General features: G+C 41.3%; 1 protein-coding gene across 1 annotated transcript in view; it reads left to right on the plus strand.

The window, feature by feature from the left end:
• Positions 1-7,192: 7,192 nt before the first annotated feature.
• Positions 7,193-21,322, plus strand: part of Rnf149 (ring finger protein 149) — a 30,311-nt gene continuing 16,181 nt past the window's right edge. Inside the window, exons 1-3 of the mRNA XM_027386790.2 lie at positions 7,193-7,742; positions 19,380-19,630; positions 20,659-20,727. Coding sequence (XP_027242591.1) covers positions 7,280-7,742; positions 19,380-19,630; positions 20,659-20,727 — 783 coding nt within the window. The 5' untranslated portion in view covers positions 7,193-7,279. The remainder of the gene's footprint in view (positions 7,743-19,379; positions 19,631-20,658; positions 20,728-21,322) is intronic.

The following is a 21,322-nucleotide window of genomic DNA, read 5'->3' on the forward strand; positions in this document are numbered from 1 at the left end:
AGACCTGTCTTACTATTTCATGAACTATCACCTCTCCTAATTAAGAGGCCTCTACTGTTCGAATATAATCTATCAATTTTGATGGTATCCATAGCTTTTCTTCTCCTTTGGAAACAATGCAAAACCTCTTCCCCAATGTAACTCACATCCTGGTTTCCATTCTAAGGTCAATATCCTTAAAGTATATAAGCTGATTTAATTCAGCTGGTTTTTTTTTCCTGCTAACCAATGTCTTTCTGCAGCTGTTGATCCTTTCTCATTAGCATTTAAAAAATTTAAATAAATAAAACAATGTGTAATCTGTCTGGGGGGATCTTTATTATCCCTTTCTGTTAATTAAGCAAATCTTTTAAAGTGCGATTAGATCTTCTATAACTGCTTGACCTGTAGGACTGTGTGGTATATCTATAATATAATATGCTTTATGTTGTAATATTCAAAAAACCATTTACTAAACACATATGCTGGAGCACTGTCAGTCTTTTCAGAACAAATATCTTACAACAATACAGAACTTAGAGTCTTAGCTAGAGCAATAAAGGAAATCAAGGGGACACAAATAGGAAAGGAAGAAGTCAATGTATCCTATTTGCAGATAATAAAATTGAATACATTAAATATTCCACCAGGAAATGTCTATAGCTGATAAACACTTTTAGCAAAGTAGAAGGATATAAAAACAACACACAAAAATCAGTAGTTTTTATATGCAAATAATAGGCCAACTGAGGAAGAAATCAGGGAGACAGTTCCTTTTATAATAGCCTCAAACAATTATCTTAGGATAACTCTAAACAAGCAAGTAAAATATTTGTATAATAGAACTTCAAACATTGAGGAAAGAAATTGAAGAAGACACCAGAATATGGAAAAACCTGCCATACTCATGAGTCAGTAGGATTAATACTGTGAAAATAACCATTCTAACAAAAGCAATCTACAAATGCAAGACAATCCCCATCAAAATTCCAACACAATTATTCACATAAATTAAAAAAAAAACCTTCAACTTCATATGGAAACACACACACACAAAGCAGGAGAGTTAAAATAATCATGAACAATAAAAAGAATTCCAGGTTATATCACCATCCTAGATTTCAAGTTGTATTGTGGAGTTGGTCATAAAAACAGCATGGTATTGGCATAAAAACAGACATATTGATTAACGGAATAGAAGTGATGGGCAGAGAGTGAGCAACTTTGGAGCACTCAGTCTTAAATGTGATGTTTTTATCAAACCCCTCCCTTCAAGTCCAGAGATTTATGCAGAGAACCGGTGGGGAGCAAGATTCTAAGAGCCAAAGTTAATGGATAACTCCAAAGAAACAGTATCATCCAGACACAACAGAACTGATACACATGTGAACTCAGAGAAACTGTGACAGCCCACATAAGACCTGAACAGGATCTAACCAGACAAAAATCCCTGAACTAAGAAAAAGACGTGGACACAAAGCCATACTCTTAAACAAGAAAATATTTGCAACTCATACATGCTGGGAAAGGGAAAATCAGTTTTCTACAATGGAGTGTTACTAGGTATATTAACCCCATATCAGGGTAGACCCCATGCCCAGTAGTAGTTGGCCAACACAAAACAGACTCCATATATTTGTGTGCTTTTTGTTTTGCTATTTTTTTCTTACTGGTTTTGTTTATTTTTTGATTTTCATGTTTTGTTTTTGTTTTAAGAGAGAGAGAGAGAGAGATCATGAAATTGGGTGGGCAGAGAGGTGGGGAGGATCTGGAAGGAGTTGGGGGAAAGAAAGAATATGATCAAAATATATGAAAAATATTTGTAAGACCCCTGGAAAGCTCAGGCTTCCAGGATCTTAGCCCAGGACCGCAGCCACCCCAATCACAGAATGGAGGCGAAAGCTTGATGCAAATTGCATGAGGCTTTATTGTAGTTTAACGAGCTAACCCCATGTTAGCTTGGGTCTTTGATCCACCCGCCATGTCAGTTGGCTAGCAAAGACAGTTCGAAGCTGCTTCGTACAGATCTTTATAGGGCAGCGTAAGGGGAGTGTCTAGGGGTATGCACAGGTTCAGAATTGGTGTGCCTCCAGGCTTGGAGGGTTTGCCCTGTGTTGATTGGTCAACTGGTTGTTATGGCCCATAGGCCCTCCCAGGGTGGTTGCTATGCTCTCTGCGTCATTGCTGTGCACTTGTCCGTAAAGCACACCCAGAGCCATAAAGCATAGCACCACCAGCTAACTTCTGATTGGTTCCTTGCCACGAGGCCGGCATCTGACCTCTTAGTGATCAGGGCAAGGTTATGGCAAGCACATGTTCGGCTGTTATGGCTGCCGAAATGGGGAGCTGGCCCCTTCATATTAAATAGTCTGGAGTCTCTTCTGAAATGCAAAACAATCTCTTAATGATGAACTCCTTTTTTAAAAAGAAGTTACACACTTTCAACATATAATGACACATAGTAAATATTCCCAATCCAAAAGGTGGGAATAAGGGCAAAGATAGGACCAAAGCAAGACTGAAACCAAGCAGAATCCTGAAGATTCATGTCCATTGTCCAGGGTTCATGATGGAATCATTTGGGTTCCAATGGTCATCTTAACTCCTCCAGTTCTGCTTTCTGCAAGTACGCATAGCATCTCTCTTCTTATAGCTCCACTAAGGGCCTACAGAGTTTTTCTGCTGACATCCTATGTTCTTGACATTTCCAGCTCCTTGAGTGTACTGGTTTGAAAAAAAATGGCCCCCAAATGGAGTGGCACTTAGTAGGAAATATGACTTTGTTAGAGAAAATTTGGCCTTGTTAGAGGAAATGTGTCACTGTGGGGTTGGGCTTTGAAGACTCCTATGCTCAAGCTATGCTTAGTTTGGTACGGTTCACTTCCTGTTGCCTGTGGATCAAGATGTATCAGCTTTTTCTCCAGCACCATGTCTGCCTGAGCACCACCATGTCCCACCATGATGATAATGGACCGAACTTTTGAACTGAAAGCCACCCCAATTAAATGTTTTCCTTTATATGAGTTGCTGTGGTCCTTGAGTCTCTTCACAGCAATAGAAACCTGATCTAAGACATTGGGATTCCATTGCAACTTAGGCTTCATATTCCTGGCTTTAAGTCTATCAGGTCTTTCTTGCAGGGAATCTAACCACACTGCACATTGTCTGGTTCCATTGGCTTTCTGGAATCTTGATATAAGCAACTATAACCCTCTTACTTACATCTTTCTTGTCTATAAAACAAACACTGCATAGACATTGCCCAGGTCTATCAGCTCGAGATGTAGCCTGTGAAGGGACTGTAGCCAGCCGAAGCACAGCCACATGGCTCTGGCAGGCCTTCCCCTTCTCCCATTTCCTCTGCTTTGCAAAAACAAAAAACAAAAAACAAAAAAACAAACCAAAACAAACAAACAACAAAAAACATTAGATTACATTCTTAAAGCTAGATACCAAGGTCTGTTCCCTTATTTGGCCATTTCCTCCTCCTGAGGCTGACTATTAAGGTTCAGCTATGAAAGTATTGAAGGCCAGCAATCAAAGGCCCCCTTTGGTTCACCTAATTAACATGCCCAATTAAAATTAAGCACCTCATCCTAACACAGTTGTTCCCCCCCCCCTTTTTTTTTTTTTTTTGGTTTTTCGAGACAGGGTTTCTCTGTGTAGCTTTGGAGCCTATCCTGGCACTCGCTCTGGAGACCAGGCTGGCCTCGAACTCACAGAGATCCGCCTGCCTCTGCCTCCCGAGTGCTGGAATTAAAGGTGTGTGCCACCAACGCCCGGTGGGATTTTTTTTTTTAAAGCTCCAAACTCTTCTGAGTTCCTCTCACAAAGTTTGAAAGGCCTTCAAACCACATGGTCAGGTTCATCACAGCAACAATCGCACCCTTGGTACTGATTTTCTGTGACATACACTTTTCTTGTTGCTGATAAGATGATTTAAGGCATGAAGGTTTTTTTTGTTTTTGTTTTTTTTTCCCACAGTTTGAGGGTAAAGTCTGTTGTAGTCAGGAAGTAATAATGGTAGTTGCATGGGACAGATAGTCACACTTTACCCACAGATAAGAAGCAGAGGGAGATTAATTTTATTATTCAGCTTGCTTTCTCCATATTCATTTGTTCTGGGATCCCAGCCCAAGGGATGGTACTGCTCACACCCAGTTAAACCACTTCTTCAATTAAACTTTTCTGGAAACATATCTTAGACATACCCAGGGGTGTGTTTCCATGGTGATTCTAAAACCAATCAACAACACAAAGTAATGATTATGAGTATATATTAAAAGCATTACAAAAAAACGATATGATGTTTGGAATGTACTTTAAAGTAATGCAACAGACGAGAAAGACCATAGCTATGTGTCAACCTAAAATTGATAGCCATGTGCTGGTCACTCTTGAATTCTGCTAGTTTCTCTACTCTGAGAACTATTTGAAATTTTCCATGCTAAAATGATCAAAAAAAAAAAAAAGTCATGATATCTCTATTCTTTCCCTTAGAAAATTAGTGTCGATGATAAGTCCTGTTAGCTCTTCTGGGGAAGGGGAGTTGGAGCGTATTTGGCAGTCAGTACAAGGAGTTCTCAGAAGTTTGAGCCAGGGAACAGCAGGGAAAACCAGCAGAGGCTTGTGGTGGCACTTGGCTTTAATCCCAAGAGGCAGGTGGACTTCTGGGAGTTCGAGGCCAGCCTGGTTTACAAAGTGAGTTCCAGGACAGCCAGGACTACAGAGAGAAACTTTGTCTTGGAAACAGAAAAAAAAATAAAAAAGAAAGAAAGAAAAGTGAAAACCCAGAAGTTATGCTGGGCCCAAGAGTTGAACAGCAATTGGCTTGCCCCATTAGCCAATTTGAATTTTTTTGAGAAAGTGTTTGTTTTCTTTACTGTAGAACAGAGCTTCACTCATATAAGAAGCTCACCATAATGCTAGTTGAGGTAGGTGTGGGAAAAGAACAACCAAGTAATCCTGACCCTTGTGAGGGCCCGAAACCCTATCTGGAAACCAGTATCAGTAGCATGAAAATAATGTGTGTACATATTGTGCTCAAGGAACATGGGAAACAGGAGTGCTTCTGCTATCCTATAGTCAGCCAAGACAGGTTTTACAGAGGAAACAGCGGAGGGGTTAAAATTTTAAGACCGGTGTAGTGTGTGCCAGAACAAGAGGCAGAAGGAAGAAGGAAATAATGTATCAGACAGCATGAAACCACAGTGATGTGTTCTGGGAACTTCAAGTATTTGCATGGCGGGAACATAATGCCAGGGGTTCCAGTGTTTGTTCCTCAGGCTGCAACATACAACCATATTCTGGGTCTAAAACAAAGGAAAGACCCTAATATTTAAATCCTATCAGCCTTTAAAAATTACTTTACTGGGACAGGTGAGGGGGCTCAGCGGTTAAGAGCACTGGCTTTTCTTCCAGAGAACCTAGGTTCCATTCCAAGTACCCACAAGTTGGCTTCAACCGTCTGTAACTCCAGTTTCAGGGATAGCCAAGGGCATCAGTGCACAGACATGCAGGCAAAGCACTCACATACATAAAATAAGTAAGTGACTTTAGTAACGAGAGTGGGAGAAGACAGTCAGCTTCAAAGTTGCTACTCCTAGCTGGAACTCCGGCTGTGTTTCAGACCACAGATGCAACCCAAAAGACAAAAGAGGAGCAGGCAAGGTTGAAAGTCTGACATAACACACATGGTCTGAGCAACAACAACAACCAGATTTCCTGTAATTACAGATCCTCGTACAAAGAAGGAAGAGAAATGAGTCAATCAGAAATCAAAGCTCCAAACCTCATGTTTCAGCTCCTTGGGGGTTTGCTTGGTGGAAATAAAGAGATGAACAAAATATGATTTCATGAATCCCACAGTTTATTGCCACACAAAGGAAACTTTTGGCCTTTTGCTCCCTCTGCTTCAAGAGGCAGAATAACATGAAAGAATCTCACAGGGAACGCATGTAGCAGATGAGGCACACCACACAGCAAGTGAGTTTTGAAATCGTGGGCTCAGTTGCTCCGTCAGGACAGAAGCAGGCCTCTGCTGAAAAGTGCAGTCTAATTAAAGACCTGGAGCTCCTTTATATACATGGTTCTCAGGAGAAACTGGTTTGACCAATCCAGCAGACATCTGTGAGGGTACCTGAGGCCCTCAGAGTTGGAGGATAATGTGGGAGTAAGTCAGGCTTGGGAGATGAGTTGGTCTGTCACAGCATATTCCTGTGTGTGTGTGTGTGTGTGTGTGTGTGTCTTCAGAGAAATGCCTGACAATGTATAGCTATGCTATAAGCTCTTAAAATATCTAATTCTTAGATTTAAATGTATTTTGGTATTCAGTAGCTCCTATTTGATGAGGTATATTAAATTTATTTTGATGTTTGATAGCTCATACAAGATGTACGATGTCAGTCTCACATCTATTGGGGTCTAGTAAGACTTCACATTCTTAAAAGAAAGGGGAAATACCTTTCAAGTTCGGGGGACATGCTCTACCACTGAGCGTCCCAAACCTCAGCTCTACCCCCGCCACCCGCCAAGTTTTTACCAGAAGGAGTTACCATACATGCACTTAACTATGTTAAATGTGTTCAGGATCATTTCGTGGTACACAAAAAATTACCCACTATGTTATTTTATCATAGGACTATTTACCAGCAAGCATTTATTTCCAAACAAATCTCCCCCCCCCATTATTTTTTTTCTTTTGATTGACGTAGCACCTTCGTCCTCATCCGAATTAGAATTCTACGGGTTACATATAAACTAACGAAAAGGGTTGGCGCGAACCCTGGAAAGAAGAGCAACAAAGAACCAACAAAGTCGCTAACAGGAAGCATCCGGACATGAGAGCGGCTTTGTTTTGTTTTGTTTTTTAAGCGGTTTAGATCGCCAGGCCTTTGTCGTGTGCCTTGCGCAGTCAACTCCACCCTCTGAGAGATTTCAAACAACCGCAGTCCCACGCTTGCCTGCCCGAACCACACATATTTCCCCAGACTTGGGGACTCTAGACGGCGGGTTGCACAAGACATCAGCTTCTGCAAGCTCCAGCACCGCCGCCCACAGCCCGGAGGCACAGACCCTTGCGCCTGCGCACACCTTACGGCCGCGGGCAGGGTCCCACCCCTCCCGTGGCCACGCCCTCACGCTCACGCCCCTCCAGGTGCGCGTGCGCCGCGGGCCCGCCCCCGCCGCGCTCAGCGGTCTCTCGCGAGCCGCCGCCGCCTCCTCAGAGCTGCGGGTCGGCCTGGAGCGAGCAGGCTCGCTCGGCGCTCGCGCTCTTCCTCTGCAGCCCCGCCGGGCGGCCATGGCGGCGCGGCGGCAGCGGCAGCGGCAGCGGCCCGCGCCTGGCGTGGGAGCCCGGGAGACGCTCACGTTGCTGGCGCTGGGCTTGTGTGTTCCCGGGGTGGGCGGCGGGGCGCTCGAGTGGTACTCGGCCGTGGTGGGCATCGAGTACGTGGACCCGCAGTCGAACCTGACGGTGTGGAGCGTGTCCGAGAGCGGCCGCTTCGGCGATAGCTCGCCCAGGGAGGACAAGCAGGGCCTGGTGGGCATCCCGCGCGCGGACGGGGACGAGCAGGGCTGCGCGCCCGACACGCGCTTCGTGGCGCCCGGCGGCCTCGGCGCCGCGCCCTGGGTCGCGCTGGTGGCACGAGGCGGCTGCACCTTCAAGGACAAGGTGCTGGCGGCGGCGCGGAAGAACGCCACGGCGGTGGTGGTGTACAACCAGGAGCGCTACGGGAACGCCACCGAGCCCATGTCGCACGCGGGTGAGCAGGCCGGGCGCGCGGCCGCCCTCCGGGGCAGGGGCGAGCCTGGTGGTTTCCCGGGTGGTGTGTGGAGAGGGAAGTGCGTGCACACACTGGGTTGGAGCCTCCCCTCCGGGGTGGGGGGTGGGTGAGAAGGCCGGGAAACGTCCTCGGCAGGGGACGTAGTAAAGAAACTCTGCAGGAGGAAGGTCCTACCGATTGCAAAAGGTCTCCGGATTCCTAATCCCGGGGTCGCTTTAGGTCGCTTCACCGTTTCCCAAAGTTGGTTGAGTGGTGAGTGTGTGGGCGTGGAGGGAGATTTCTTCCCCCAGCGCACTCCAGGGTTGCATTGTCTCTTCCACAACCTAAAGTGATGACTTGGTGGCTCTCTCTGGTTTCTTCACTTGGACGAGGCGTATCTGAATATTTGTAAACCCCAATCGGAAAACCTGGGCTTGCTTGCTGTGTGTAGCAAGCACGACAGAGGCTTGTCTCTCACGACACATGGATGGCAATCACACTCGCCCATTGTATTGAGTTCAGATGAAATCTTTTTTGCTGCATTCATTGAAGAAAAGACCTTGCTGTCTTTCAGGAGGCCGGTCCTAAACACACTATTCCAGGGCCAGCAGGTTGCACTTCAGACAAGGATGAGTTAGCAAAATACCATCCTTGGGACAGAGTTCTCTCCGGGGGACCCAGAATTTGATCCTATTTCTGTCGTGCCTTCTAAGATCACATTAAGGCATCACACAGTTGACTCATTCTGAATTTCCTTTGATTACCTTTTTTGTTTCTGCTGCTACTAAGTCAGACATCCTTTTCCTGTACTGCATTTTTTGTTGTTGTTCTGTTTTGGTTGAATGCAACACAGAATTTATAAAGTAAAAAGGACATTGGATTTGGCCATTTTTGTAGGAGGTTGGGAATGGTGGCCATTTGATGGCAAGGACGTGACCTCTGGGAGGTTGACTCCAGGATAGCAGAGAAATGGTTTCAAACTGTAGGAGCATAGTAGGGTGGAGTAGGAGATGGTAAGGAGACTTTGAAATTGCTTGAAAGTAGTCTGCCTGAATGGAGAAATGCTTGAAGAAGTTGGGTCTTTGTGAACACAAGGATTGGGTGGCTGCAGGCAGTGGTGTGTGAGAATGAGTACAGATGGATGTCCCTGTGGTCCTGTTGGGTCAGGCACTGTTTTTGGTGTAGTTAATCCAGTGATTACAAATTGGCCTAAATGTCATTGTACACACTTCCTGTTTCCAGCATTACAGATGTAGCCCATCTACAGTGTTCCCAAGTTCAGTTCTGTCAATGAAAAGAGGTTGGTGTGCTCGACCTGAGTCCCTGATGTTGGGTGTGTGCATCTCTGAATGCATACACATTTTAATGTAGACTTTTTCTTTTAAATGACAGGCTCATCACCCTACAATTTTCTAACTCTACCCCACTGCATTTTTTGATAATGACATTAACATCCTCCCAAGCCGACGACACTTGTTCAACACAACCATGGCTCAGCAATCTTTCTTGTTTATATTGTTGACATATAATTTATCTGGATCCAGAAAAACACCTCAGTGATGTTAATTAGAATCTTTGGTGGAGGGATACTTCTGTTCCCATTATCTTCTGGGGCTGGACAGTGGTGGCACACACCATTGTGAGTTCGAGGCCAGCCTGGGCTACAGAGTGAGTTCCGGGACACCTGGGTCTACACAGAGAAACCCTGTCTCAAAAAAACAAAACCAAAAAGAAGAAGAAGATGGGAGAAGCCAGCTTTGACAGACTACTTAAACTTGAACTGAATATTTAGAGCCACTGAGGCTACTTAGACTTAGGTTGCTTTCCTCTGTTTAGTCAGAATGTAACTGAAGCCAGGAAAATCCACCAGTTTAACTGTTCTCAGTGCTGATGTGTAACACTGGATTTCTATGAAACAGGTAGAGTTGTGCTTCTGAAACTGTATACTGATAATCTTCTTAAATTGTGGGAAGAATTTCTCCCCAGTTCTTCTGAAACCTATTTTTTAATCTCACTAGAATCGAGCACTAGGTAACTTTAAAAATGTAAATCATTACTGAAACTTAAGAATTTTGGAAGAATCATCACTTTAAGATCATACTCTCAGAACAGCAGTTAAGGACTCACAGTTATGCCTAATGTTCTGTTTTTAGCAGACTTAAGTTTAGCAACTGCTTTGGACCAAGTATTGTACCTGCTTGGAGTTGGAAATACCAAAGATGAATCCTTGCCTGTGAAGGGTTTATGGTCTGTCAGTAGTGATAAACATAACTTTCCAGGCCAGAAGAGTTTTAACCTTAACTGAATTACATGCACAGGTGCTTAGAAAGCCTAAAGGATGGGTGTTGATGCTGAAAGCTGTAGAAATTATCTTGACCAAGATAGGTAAAAATTAGATAAATCCTTATCATTAAAGTCTTAGTGTTGACCTTACAGTAGTTATTGTAGGTTAATAAGTAACAGACTCCTCTAGCTGAAATTTAGGCACGGCCTTTTCTTTTAAGAATGACATTTTACATTCTTGAATGTTATTTACGAAGTGCCAAATAGTTGGCAAAGGGCTGGAGGAAGGGCTTGAATTGCAATAAAGCAAGGAGGATTTTAGAGATGGAGAAGAAACACCCAACTTAACCAGCCAATTAATCTGTTTCCCTGAACATTTCTGCAGGCATTTAGAAAAAGCTTACAATGGCGATAACTGCATTAGAAACCTCAAAGACAGCTCAAGTCTTTTAAGATTCCTGAAAATGGCCACAATATTGTAATGATGGGACCAATGAGACTTAATTAAAATTTCACTGTGACTAGTTCTAAGAACCTAGCCTGGGGGGGGGGCAACTTTAGAGAAGCCATATATTAAGAGGTATTCATTTTGTATTGGCAGTGCATGTTAAATGGTCTTTTATGCATAGTCAGTTATTGATTACCTGTAATACTGTGCTCTCAACTGATCTACAACTTTAATTTGAATTTAAAATGTGTCTTGGTGCTCTAAGGAGCCATAAGTGATGCCCTAACAGCCTCATAGAGAAGGGGGTCAACTAGAAAGTTCTGCAGAAAGATTGACTTGATGGAGAGGTTCAGGACATTAGGTCTGAAATGAACTAACATGGAAAGGCTGCAAAAGAGTTCCCAGTAAGAGTGTTCAGTAGTGTTTTTAACAAAACCATTTTCGGGAGAGGGGGGTAGTGGTGGTGAAGTTTTTATTGTTTCGTGTTTGTATGTTTCCTTGTGATGGGGGTCTTGCTAAGTAACTCATCCAGTCTTTAACTCATGATCTTATTATCTTAGCCTCCCAAGTGCTGGGGTTATGGGCATGAATCATCATACTGGCCCAAAGTTGTTTTTTTTTTTTTTTTTTTTAATTTGTTTTTATGTGTATGAGTATTTTGTCTGCACACATGGAAGTGTACCACATGCATGGCTGGTGCCTCTGAAGGCCAGATAAGGGCACTGGAACTGGAGTTATGGTGGTTTTTAAGTCACCATGGATGTCCTGGGAATCGCCAGGTCCTCTGCTAAAGAGCAGCAAGTTCTCTTAACCACTGAGCCATCTGTCTCTCCAGGTTTCCCTGCACCCCAATATTTTTGACTAAACCAAATCATACAAAAATATTTATAATTATATAGTCCCCAATGTCTTTCTCATTCACCCTAGCCAACCATTTAAACATTTGTATAACAAGATTTAGTGCAAACTCAGCTTAAGCTCCACAGCAGAAAAAGACATTCCAGATTATTCCCTCTACTGTATTTCTCCTTACTAGGTTATTTCAGTTGTAGTCCTGGAAGATAAGCTAGTTTTTCAAATCCACTTATTCATGAAGAAATGCTCCATGCCACAAAAACCTGATGAATTGAACAGGTAGTACTTGTCTAATCTAATGTGGAGCGACCTATGAGGAATTAGACTGTGTGAAAGAAGGCCTGTCTGAAGCTGGAGAGATGGCTGCATAGTTAAGAGTGAGTATTGCTTTTGCAGAGTCCCCCATTTCAGTTCTCAGCACCAATGTTAGATGACTCACAGTGCCTGACTCTTTCTGGTCCCCTTGGGCACCTCACTTGCATGCATGTTTGTGTGCACAGGACACAATTAAATAACATTGATAACAGTGACTACTGGTAGAGCAGGAGTTACTGTAGAGCGTAAGCTGAGCTTGTACTAAATCTTGGTTTTGTTGGGGATTCTCCGGGGAATAGAATGGCTGGAATGTGGCAGTTTAGGAGATTCTGTTACTGGAACCTCAATATCAATTATTGCTGCTAAGTTAGCTTTCTCAACCAGAAATTCAATCTACTACTTTAAATATTTCAGTAGTTCTTATCTCCTTCAAGACAGTAATGAAGTGGACTGTAGTTTCCTTGGGTGGAGAACAGATACATTACATTCATAAGTCTTGATACTAAATTTTGAAGTTATTGTCTAAGTGTTAATCCTTTACAACTGTGTTTGTTTAGTTTCTGACACGGAAACAAGAGGAACACAAAAATTTGAAAAGGAAATGGAAACCATTTTATTTCTGGCATAGGAACACTTGAAATTCTGTTACTGGTAATTTTGCCTTCTAAAAATACTGTTCTGTATCTGTTACTCAACAAGGTTTATGATGAGACTGTATACAATGACATTGTGCTCAGTGTAAGACAAAAATAAAACAGAAACTGCCCTTAGGGAGCTGTCTGCCTAATGGTAAGGTGTAGAGATTACTTGTGGTGAGATTGTGCAAGATGACCTTTTTTAGTCAGTCGAGAATGATAGCAACACTAAGCCCTGGGGAAAAAAAGAATTCCAAAGGCTTATTTCTTGTTTCAAGTCTCTGTGCCTCCTGTGAAGAAATTCACCTGTTTAGCTGAGATTTTTCTCTCTGTGCCAACACAGGCACAGTTGTACAAAATTACTTGAACAGATTCTTTTGGATTAGACCCCAGTGGTTTGACAGGAAAAAGTCTGGGGGATTGTCGTAGTTGTGTAGTTGTGTTCGGCATCCCTTAACTTGTGAATGAGCTCACTTCAAAGCTAGTGCATTTTTACCTATCTGCCTTCCTGCTTATTCATCTGCCTGCCCCTGCTTTGAGAATTGTTCTTGGCGTATTGATCAGGCTGGCCTTGGGAACTCCTTGGCCTCGGGAGCTGTAAAAAGCAAGTAAGTCACAGGGTAGAAAAAGTAATCACTGAGTTTTGTCGATCTAAAATAGGGCGTGTAAGAAGTCTTGCTGTTAAACTGTTGAATAACAAACTATCCCCGGTCTTGGGCACTGTCTCTCCAGTCTACAGCTTTTTAAAAATTCTATATTTTTTCACTCAGTAAGCTAAATGTGTGCTTTCTCATTTTGGCTAATTTTTCACTTTCCTCTTCATTCAATAAAAATGCCTGTTTTTAGTAACTAGCCAAGTTGGATTCATCATCTTCTCAAGTACACATTTTTAAAAGATGTATTTTCTTTTGAATTTCCTATCTGCATGCTGTTATTTGTGCATCATGTCTGTACAGTGCCCAAGAGGCTAGAAGAGGACACTGAATCTCCTGAAACTGGAGTTATACAGACAGTTGCAAGCTCTGTGTGAGTGCTGAAATTTGAACCATAGTCCTCTGGAACCAGAGCCAATGTTCTTAATCACTGAGCTGCTAGTCCCTCAAGTAGGATTCTGTGATGGTTTTATGACCTGGAAATATCCCTTTCCTTTAGTTTGGTAAACTTATTGTATTCTTGAAGATAAAGTGTAAATGTGCCTGCCAGGGAAAGGTTTCAGTCTACTCCAAACAAGATTATTCCTCATATCTATAGTTCTTTATTGTTCTATTTGCTTATTAAATAAGTGGCAGCCCAAAGAAGAATCATTCTCAAACTAACAACAACAAAAAGAAGAATCATTCTCAGAGCAGTTTTTCCAGGAACACACACCTCCCCTCAGGCAGTGAACAAGATGAAATTTGAACCCAGATCTGGCTCTGTAACTGCATACCTATGGAGAAGGTTCAAGGAATGACTACTGCCTTGGACATGAGTTTCTGACCCTGAGAACCAGCATTTCCAGGTGGTGTGTAACATTAACAGCTCTCTGAAAATTTCTGAGCCTGCAGCGTAGAATGACAGTATGGCAGCTTTCTGCTTTAAAGTAGTAAGTTCTATAATGGAGCGCCCCCCCCCACACACACACACATACCCTCTCTCATTACCATAGAAATAATGTGATGATATTGACACCAGAAATTGTTATCAACTGGTAGTTAGAAGTATTTGGGGTTCTGTATGAAGGCTTTTAACCAAGATGGCAGAATTATACCATTGTTTTTATTTGAAATGCTCTGCAGGTTTCTCTTTTTATTAAAACGGCTTATAACTTGTAACTTGTCATAATGTTAGGTGGGTTATAGCTGTGTAGTTGTTGCTATCTGTGTTTCTGGACTGCTGAATCTTTATTTTTCCTAAAGGTAGTTAATACCTGCCTTCAGTATGTCTTGTCAGTGACAGCAGGCTCATTAATGTACATGCTGAGGAAACCTTAGTTTCTTCTAGTTAGGCCCATACTCGTTCCAGTATCATCTTGCAGACACAAGCCACCTTAGAAGGGTGCCCTTCTGGCATTTCAGTAACAAAATTCCTGTGCCTAAGATCATAGTGGAAATGCTATGGACTGTGTTTCCCCACGATAAAATAGTTTATGCTTTGTTTTCACCAGATGAATGGAAAAAATGAGAACGTGATGCCCCAAGGTATGGTTGGGGAGATTTATTGTAGATATGAGGGAGGACATAGCCAGGGAGGCATTTGGAAGAGTTCAGACTGAACTGGCCTATGAGAGGAAAGAATGGAGAAAGCAAGAGGAAGAAGAGAGCAAGAGAGGGACCAGGAGCTAGAAGCCGAAGCGAGCCAGGCAGGAGACAGACCAAGGGGAGGACCAAGAGCACCAAAGAGAACACATAGCCAAAATGGCTAGGTTTTATAGGAAAAGAGAAGTGGGAGGAAAGGGAAGCAAAGCATGGGTGTTGGAGAGATTTGGGTAGGAGGCGAGGTATGCCAAACATCTATGAGTCTGAAACAGGTGCTTCTACTTAGACTTTCTGCTCTGCAAAGAGAGACTCCCACTCCATCCAGAAGCTACTAGCTCATCTGGGAGGCAGTCAACTAACTGCCTGGAGACTTTTAAGGATAGCATATTGTCCATCCTTTACCTGTTGTTTCTTTTCTCTTGAGTACTGTCAGTGCTAACAGAGCTACTGCTTCACACTGTGCATATACTGTAATCTATATAGCTCTGTTATTTTGATGGACATTTATTTAGATTGTGGTAGCAGGCACTTGGGAAAAAAAATGACAAATCAAGAAGAAGCCTAAGGGACAGACTTGTTATAAAGGTGCTGCAACCAAACAATTGTTTATGTGTTTGTGGCTTCATGAGTTTATGTGTACAAGTGCCCACAGAGGCCAGAGGGCATCAGATCCCCCCTTCAACTGGGTTATATTAACTGAAATTACTACAGAAGCGGTAAGTGCTCTTTTCTGCTGAGTCATCTCAACCAGCCCTCAATGTGTATTGTTTAAAATCTGTTAAGCTGACGCTAATGATAGAGAAAGAACTGATTTTTTAAGAAGCATTACTGTAGGTGGCACACGCCTTTAATCCCAGCACAAAGGCAGGCGGATCTCTGTGAGTTCGAGGCCAGCCTGGTCTACAGAACGAGTGCCCAGGATAGGCTCCAAAGCTACACAGAGAAACCCTGTCTCGAAAAATCAAAAAAAAAAAAAAAATTAGATAAATAAATAAATAAATAAGGCATTACTGTAAAACTTGTTCTCATGTGGAAGAAACAATTTTTTTGTACCACTTGAAAATGATACCTTCAGGGGGCAGGGGAAAAGGGGAGGGAGAAGGAACTGGGATTGACATGTAAAACAATCTTGTTTCTAATATAAATAAAAAATAGAGAAAAAAAAAAAGAAAATGATACCTCCAAATGGTGATATCTGGGGAGTCTCATTACTTATTTTTACACTTTTTACCCCACACCAGAACTTGCATTGTTGTTTACCAGGTAAATGATGTTTATGCTATCCCCAAACCTAGTCTTCTAAATTCTTTTATCCCTGTCAGTATGCCCATTATCAAAACACAGCCTTGAGCATGCTGGTGCTGTCTGCAGCATAGTCAGTGAGGGAGCCCAAGGTGTGTTTTTAAAATCTGGGCACAATTAACAGTCAAACTTGGCAAGGCTCTGTAGACTCTGGAGGCACCTAGCATCTTTAAAGACATGATAGATCTTTTTAGATCTGTCTTGCAGCCAGTTCTTCTTGCCTGCTTCCCACCTCTATTTGTTACTGGAGACTGAAACTAGGATCTCAGGCATGCTAAGGAGTTTGTCTCATTCACATAGCATGCAATAGACACATATTTAGAGAGGGTACTTGGTTTTAAATTCTGCCTTAACCTTGCTAAGCACACATTAAGCTGTTTCCTAGTCCTTTAAACACTAATCTTGTTTATCCTTTTTCGCTTACATTGGTTTAACATCAACTTGGTTGAAAACTAACTGAAGGAAAATTCAGTATACTGATTTGATATTGATAAGTGGACGTTAAACTTTTTTTTCCTGGTCCTGGAGATAGAAATCAGCCTCATGCCTAGTAGGTGTGCACTCACTGCTGAGCCCCCAGTTCTTAACTTTTTTAAAAGCAAGACAGTGGTAAATACAGTTACAGTTTTCTATTAATGTCACCTTATTTTGGTTTCTGTGCTGAAAACTTTGGGAAGGCAGTTGTGAAAAAATTCATGAGTTTTCTGAAAGGAAGCTTTTTAAATTTTTTACCAGATATTTAATCCCAGGAGGAATTCCTGGCTGGCTGTGAGACACTGTCTTAAAAAAGAAAAAAAAAGTATTCAGCACCAAAAAGGGCCTCATGTCTTTATGCAACATATACCTTAATGGGGAAAGAAATAAAAAGACCGCCTTTGTATTTGTCCTCTCTGTTCATGTCCAGTCACCTCCTGAACAGTCTCAAATACCTGATTTTATTCATTTTGGATTCAGTCTTACTGACATAGGGACTGATCTCATTGAGAGATTCTGAGTCTTAAAATTATCAGGGCATCATTAGAGTGTCTTGTTTTGACAAAAGAATCCTTACTATTGTCTTTTGAAACATTTTCTTAATCATTGAAGGAACTGTAGAGGTGGCTTACTAGTTCAGGGCACTGGCTGCTCTTCCAAAGGACCCAGATTACATTCCCAGCACCCACATGGCAGCTCACAGCTGTCTGTAACTCCAGTTCCAGGGCATCTGACACCCTGTTTTGGCCTCCACAGTCAACAGGAACTTATGGGGTATACAAACATACATGTAGACAAAATACTAATATGCATAAAAATAAACATTTTTTAATTAAATTTTAAATCACAGAATAAAATATCTTTACAGATATTCCATCATGTTTTAAGTGTTAATACATCTAAGTTTTTAGATGTAGATATGCTGGAACAAATAACTAAATTTCAGGGTTTTTTTGGTAGCCATGGTCTCCCATGCTAGAGTAATTTGTTCTCATTTTCTCTCTCTGTCTGTCTGTCTCTCTGTCTGTCTGTCTGTCTGTCTCTCTCTCTCTCTCTCTCTCTCTCTCACACACACACACACACACACACACACACACACACACACACACACACCTGTCCTGCACACAGAGTATACAAAATGCTGACTTGTGCATATTATTGCTAGTAGAATATATGAAATTTTTACATCTTTGCTGATCTTACAGATAGCTGAAAACATGGTTTCATATATTTAAACTCATTTTTTGGGTGGGCACAGGATTTCTTCTTAAAGTGATGGAATGGTACAGAATTGGATGGCAATGTTTATCAGTCTTTTTGTTTGTTTGTTTGTTTGTTTGTGTCCCCCCCCCCAGACAGAGTTTCTCTGTGGCTTTGGAGGCTGTCCTGGAACTAGCTCTTGTAGACCAGGCTGGTCTCAAACTCACAGAGATCTGCCTGCCTCTGCCTCCCAAGTGCTGGAATTTATGCACTACACTTACCAGTCTTTAGACCAACAAATTATGCTTAAAACTTATTTTCTTTGTGGTGTTTGTATTATTTCTCAATAAAGTAAACATTTAAAACTTACCTTTTTTTTTTATAAGAAACTAGCTTTTTGTCTTTATTATATTTTTCCCAAGTTGGCCATTTGTTACTTTAACCTTGACTCTGAAGACAGTTTTATTTTCCCATTGTCAGCTCTCTCTCCTCTCCTGTACCACCATCATTTTTTAAAGAACCTCTAGGTGGGTTTTTATAATTGGATTTTTTATTCTCTTATTTCTTCAGGATTTTGTATTTTTTTAAAACACATTTAACATTTTAAACTCAGTAATTTATTTTGGCATACATTATGAGAAAAACATGGAGATTTTCCCCCAGTATACTATCCATTTGCCTTTATCTGGTTTGTAAAAGTAATCCATTACACTTACTGATTTCTGTTATCATTTGCTGTCTATTTCTTTCCTATTTGGTTTTGTGTAGACATCTTCATCTCCCACTACCAAGCTGTTTTAATACTTTAACTGTGAAGACTAGTCCAGCTTTCATTATTCAAAATATTTCCCTGATCATTTCCTACCCCTTTGTGACTTTTTTTTTTCAATTTATCTGTTGATATTTTGTGGTTGCTGCATTAATTTATGGCTAGAATCATAATAAAACTGAAGATTTATTTGCCCTCCCTGTCTCTTTTGTCTCAGGGCTGCTCATGTCTTCAAAGCATTGTTAATAGTAGTAGTGATTCCAAGCTTGGTGGGGGTGGGGAGGTGGTGCACGCCTTTAATCCCAGCACTTGGGAGGCGGAGGCAGAGGCAGAGGCAGGAGGATCCAGCCTGGTCTACAGAGCTAGTACTATGACATCTAGAACCACATATTGAGATGCTGTCTGGGGAGGGTGAATGGTGATCACAATCGAGTTCTCATATTCCCTAAATCCTTTTTTTAGGTGGGAGGGGGGGAGACAGGCTTTTTCTGTGTAGCCCTTGGCTGTCCTGGAATTCACTCTGTAGACATATTCCCTAATTCTAATGGGCATGTTTGGAGCATTATACATTCATATTCATAAGTGAAATTAATCTGATTTTTTGCTTGTTGTTACCATGTTTGGTTTTATAATCCTAGATAGATTTTTTTTTTTAATAGTTTTAGAGTTTGAACCTAGAGCCTCTTACATGTTAGGCAAGTGCTCTACCATTGAGCCATATCTTCAGCTTTTGGGGTGTTTTGAGGGGGAGAGACATGATAGGGTCTCACTTACTGTATACCCCAGGCTTATCTTTAAACTGAGAGTCTGCTATCTCCACCATACCTGGCTTAGAGAAAATTGTTAAGTGTTCAGTTAACTGTGGAACAGTTTAAATATTATATTTTGTGCTTCTTAAAGGTCTGATGATAGATTGATTTGTGAATCTAAATGGTATCCTAGCTTTTCAGAGAATAGTTCATTGTGATTTTCTTAACTTCAGCCAGTTTGGAACCAGTTTTGGTATTTGATTTTCTGAAAATTACTCATTTTTATTGAAGTTTTCAAATGTATTTGATGAACATACTCTTAATTTTATCTAACTTTTGTCTTTGTTCATTTCTTTGTTCTTTTGTGCAGGAACAGGAAATACAGTCGTCATTATGATTAGCTATCCAAAAGGAAGAGAAATTTTTGATCTGGTGCAAAAAGGAATTCCAGTAAAAATGACCATAGGGATTGGTACCCGTCATATGCAGGAATTCATCAGTGGTCAGTCTGTGGTGTTTGTGGCCATTGCCTTCATCACGATGATGATTATTTCATTAGCATGGCTAATATTCTATTATATACAGCGTTTCCTATATACTGGCTCACAGTTTGGAAGTCAGGTAGTTATGGATAACTATTCATTTTAATTTATTAATTCAGTTTGGTCTATTTTAAATGATAGCTCATAAAAATATTCTGTATACTACTTGAAGTTACATTTAACCACACTAATTTCAGTTCATTTATTAAGCATTCATGTGACTTTGATAAATTTTTTTAATTGGAGTGTATTTTTAAATCTAAGTCACTTTTTGTAGATTTGGTTCCTGCAGGTACTAGTACCTTCTTTGTCTTTTTGTAGACAGAGGACTAGCAGAAGGTCATGTGACAGAGCATACGTGGCCCTGTTTTCTAGCTTGGCATAAGGTTGAGGAGCACAGAGGAAGGGCCTGCTCTGTCTGCACTGGAGTAATTGACAAACCGTTTATCTGAAGGCAAGCTTTTTCTTGAGCAGAGAGAAGAGCCAGGGGCTTCCAGTGGCACACTCAGTCCTGTGCACATTAGGCTTCCTGGCCTGACAACTAGGCAGTGCTCTTCTCTTTGGAGCTACTGATGGAGAGTGGGTGGTGCCTTCTTGGACATCATTACTTTCTTGCCACTGAGGAATTGTTTTCTGGAAGTTGAAAGTGTGGCTAAATGGCATCACTGGTGCTAGGAGTTTCCAGTTCCATTTCAACATCACCCAAAAAAGGAGGCTTATTCTTTTTCAGATATGGAATTAAAGCAACTATTCCACCTGTTTAGCATGTGTGACTTAATTGCAAATAAGTAAGTAAGTAAATACATTCTTAGCTGGGCATGGTAGCTCATGCCTGTAATTCTGGTATTTGGAAACCTCAGGGTTGCTTCGACCTCAAGGCTAATCAGGACTCTAGAGTAAAGCATTATCTCCAAAAAGAACAACAATTTTTCTTATCAAGTAGCTTATAAGTTATATGGCTTTTTAAGATATTAAAAGCTTTTTCTAAGTTATTTTCATAGTAATCATTTAACTGTTTTAGTAATGAAAACCTTTCTGTTTTGTTTACATTGTATTGTGTGGGTTATTTTTAAAAGACTATTTAATAATACTGTTTTCCTCCCCAAGAATCATAGAAAGGAAACTAAAAAAGTTATTGGCCAGCTTCCACTACACACCGTAAAGCATGGAGAGAAGGTAATACTTTCCTTGTGATTTGTTTGGGGTTCAAGTGGAGGATGTTTATGTGTTTGAGAAGTATTTTCTTTCCAGTCTACTGTTCAGCAGTAACAAGCATGTGACACTTTGTTAAGCCTTCATGTGTGTGTTTCAGTATTTTAAAGAAAGGCTGACAGAAATATAATGAATGAAGAGGCCGTTTATAGCAGTCATTAGTCACATGGCTGTTTAAATATAAATGAGTTACAATTATAGCCCAGATCTGTGGCCTAATAGTAGAGCCCATGCTTAGCATGCATGCTGTCCTCGATTGACCCCAGCACCCCACCTAACAAAAAAGATTAAATAAATTTAATTTAAAAGATAGCTCCTACATTGTATATGTTCAGTGATAACCGTGTGCCGATATTCCTGTCATTGGAAGTTCCAGTGGGCCAAAGTACATGATTGGAAAGATGCTATCTATATATTTAAAAGGTATGCATCTGGAATACTCTAAATTCATTCTGTTGATTCTGAGACTGTGTGTACATTCTCCCTCAGTTACAGGGAGAATACTGGAAATTTGTAGAGGAGAGAAAAGATATTTTTAAAAGGGAACCATTTTGGACAT

Source organism: Cricetulus griseus (assembly GCF_003668045.3).
Source record: "Cricetulus griseus strain 17A/GY chromosome 1 unlocalized genomic scaffold, alternate assembly CriGri-PICRH-1.0 chr1_1, whole genome shotgun sequence".
Taxonomy (NCBI): domain Eukaryota; kingdom Metazoa; phylum Chordata; class Mammalia; order Rodentia; family Cricetidae; genus Cricetulus; species Cricetulus griseus.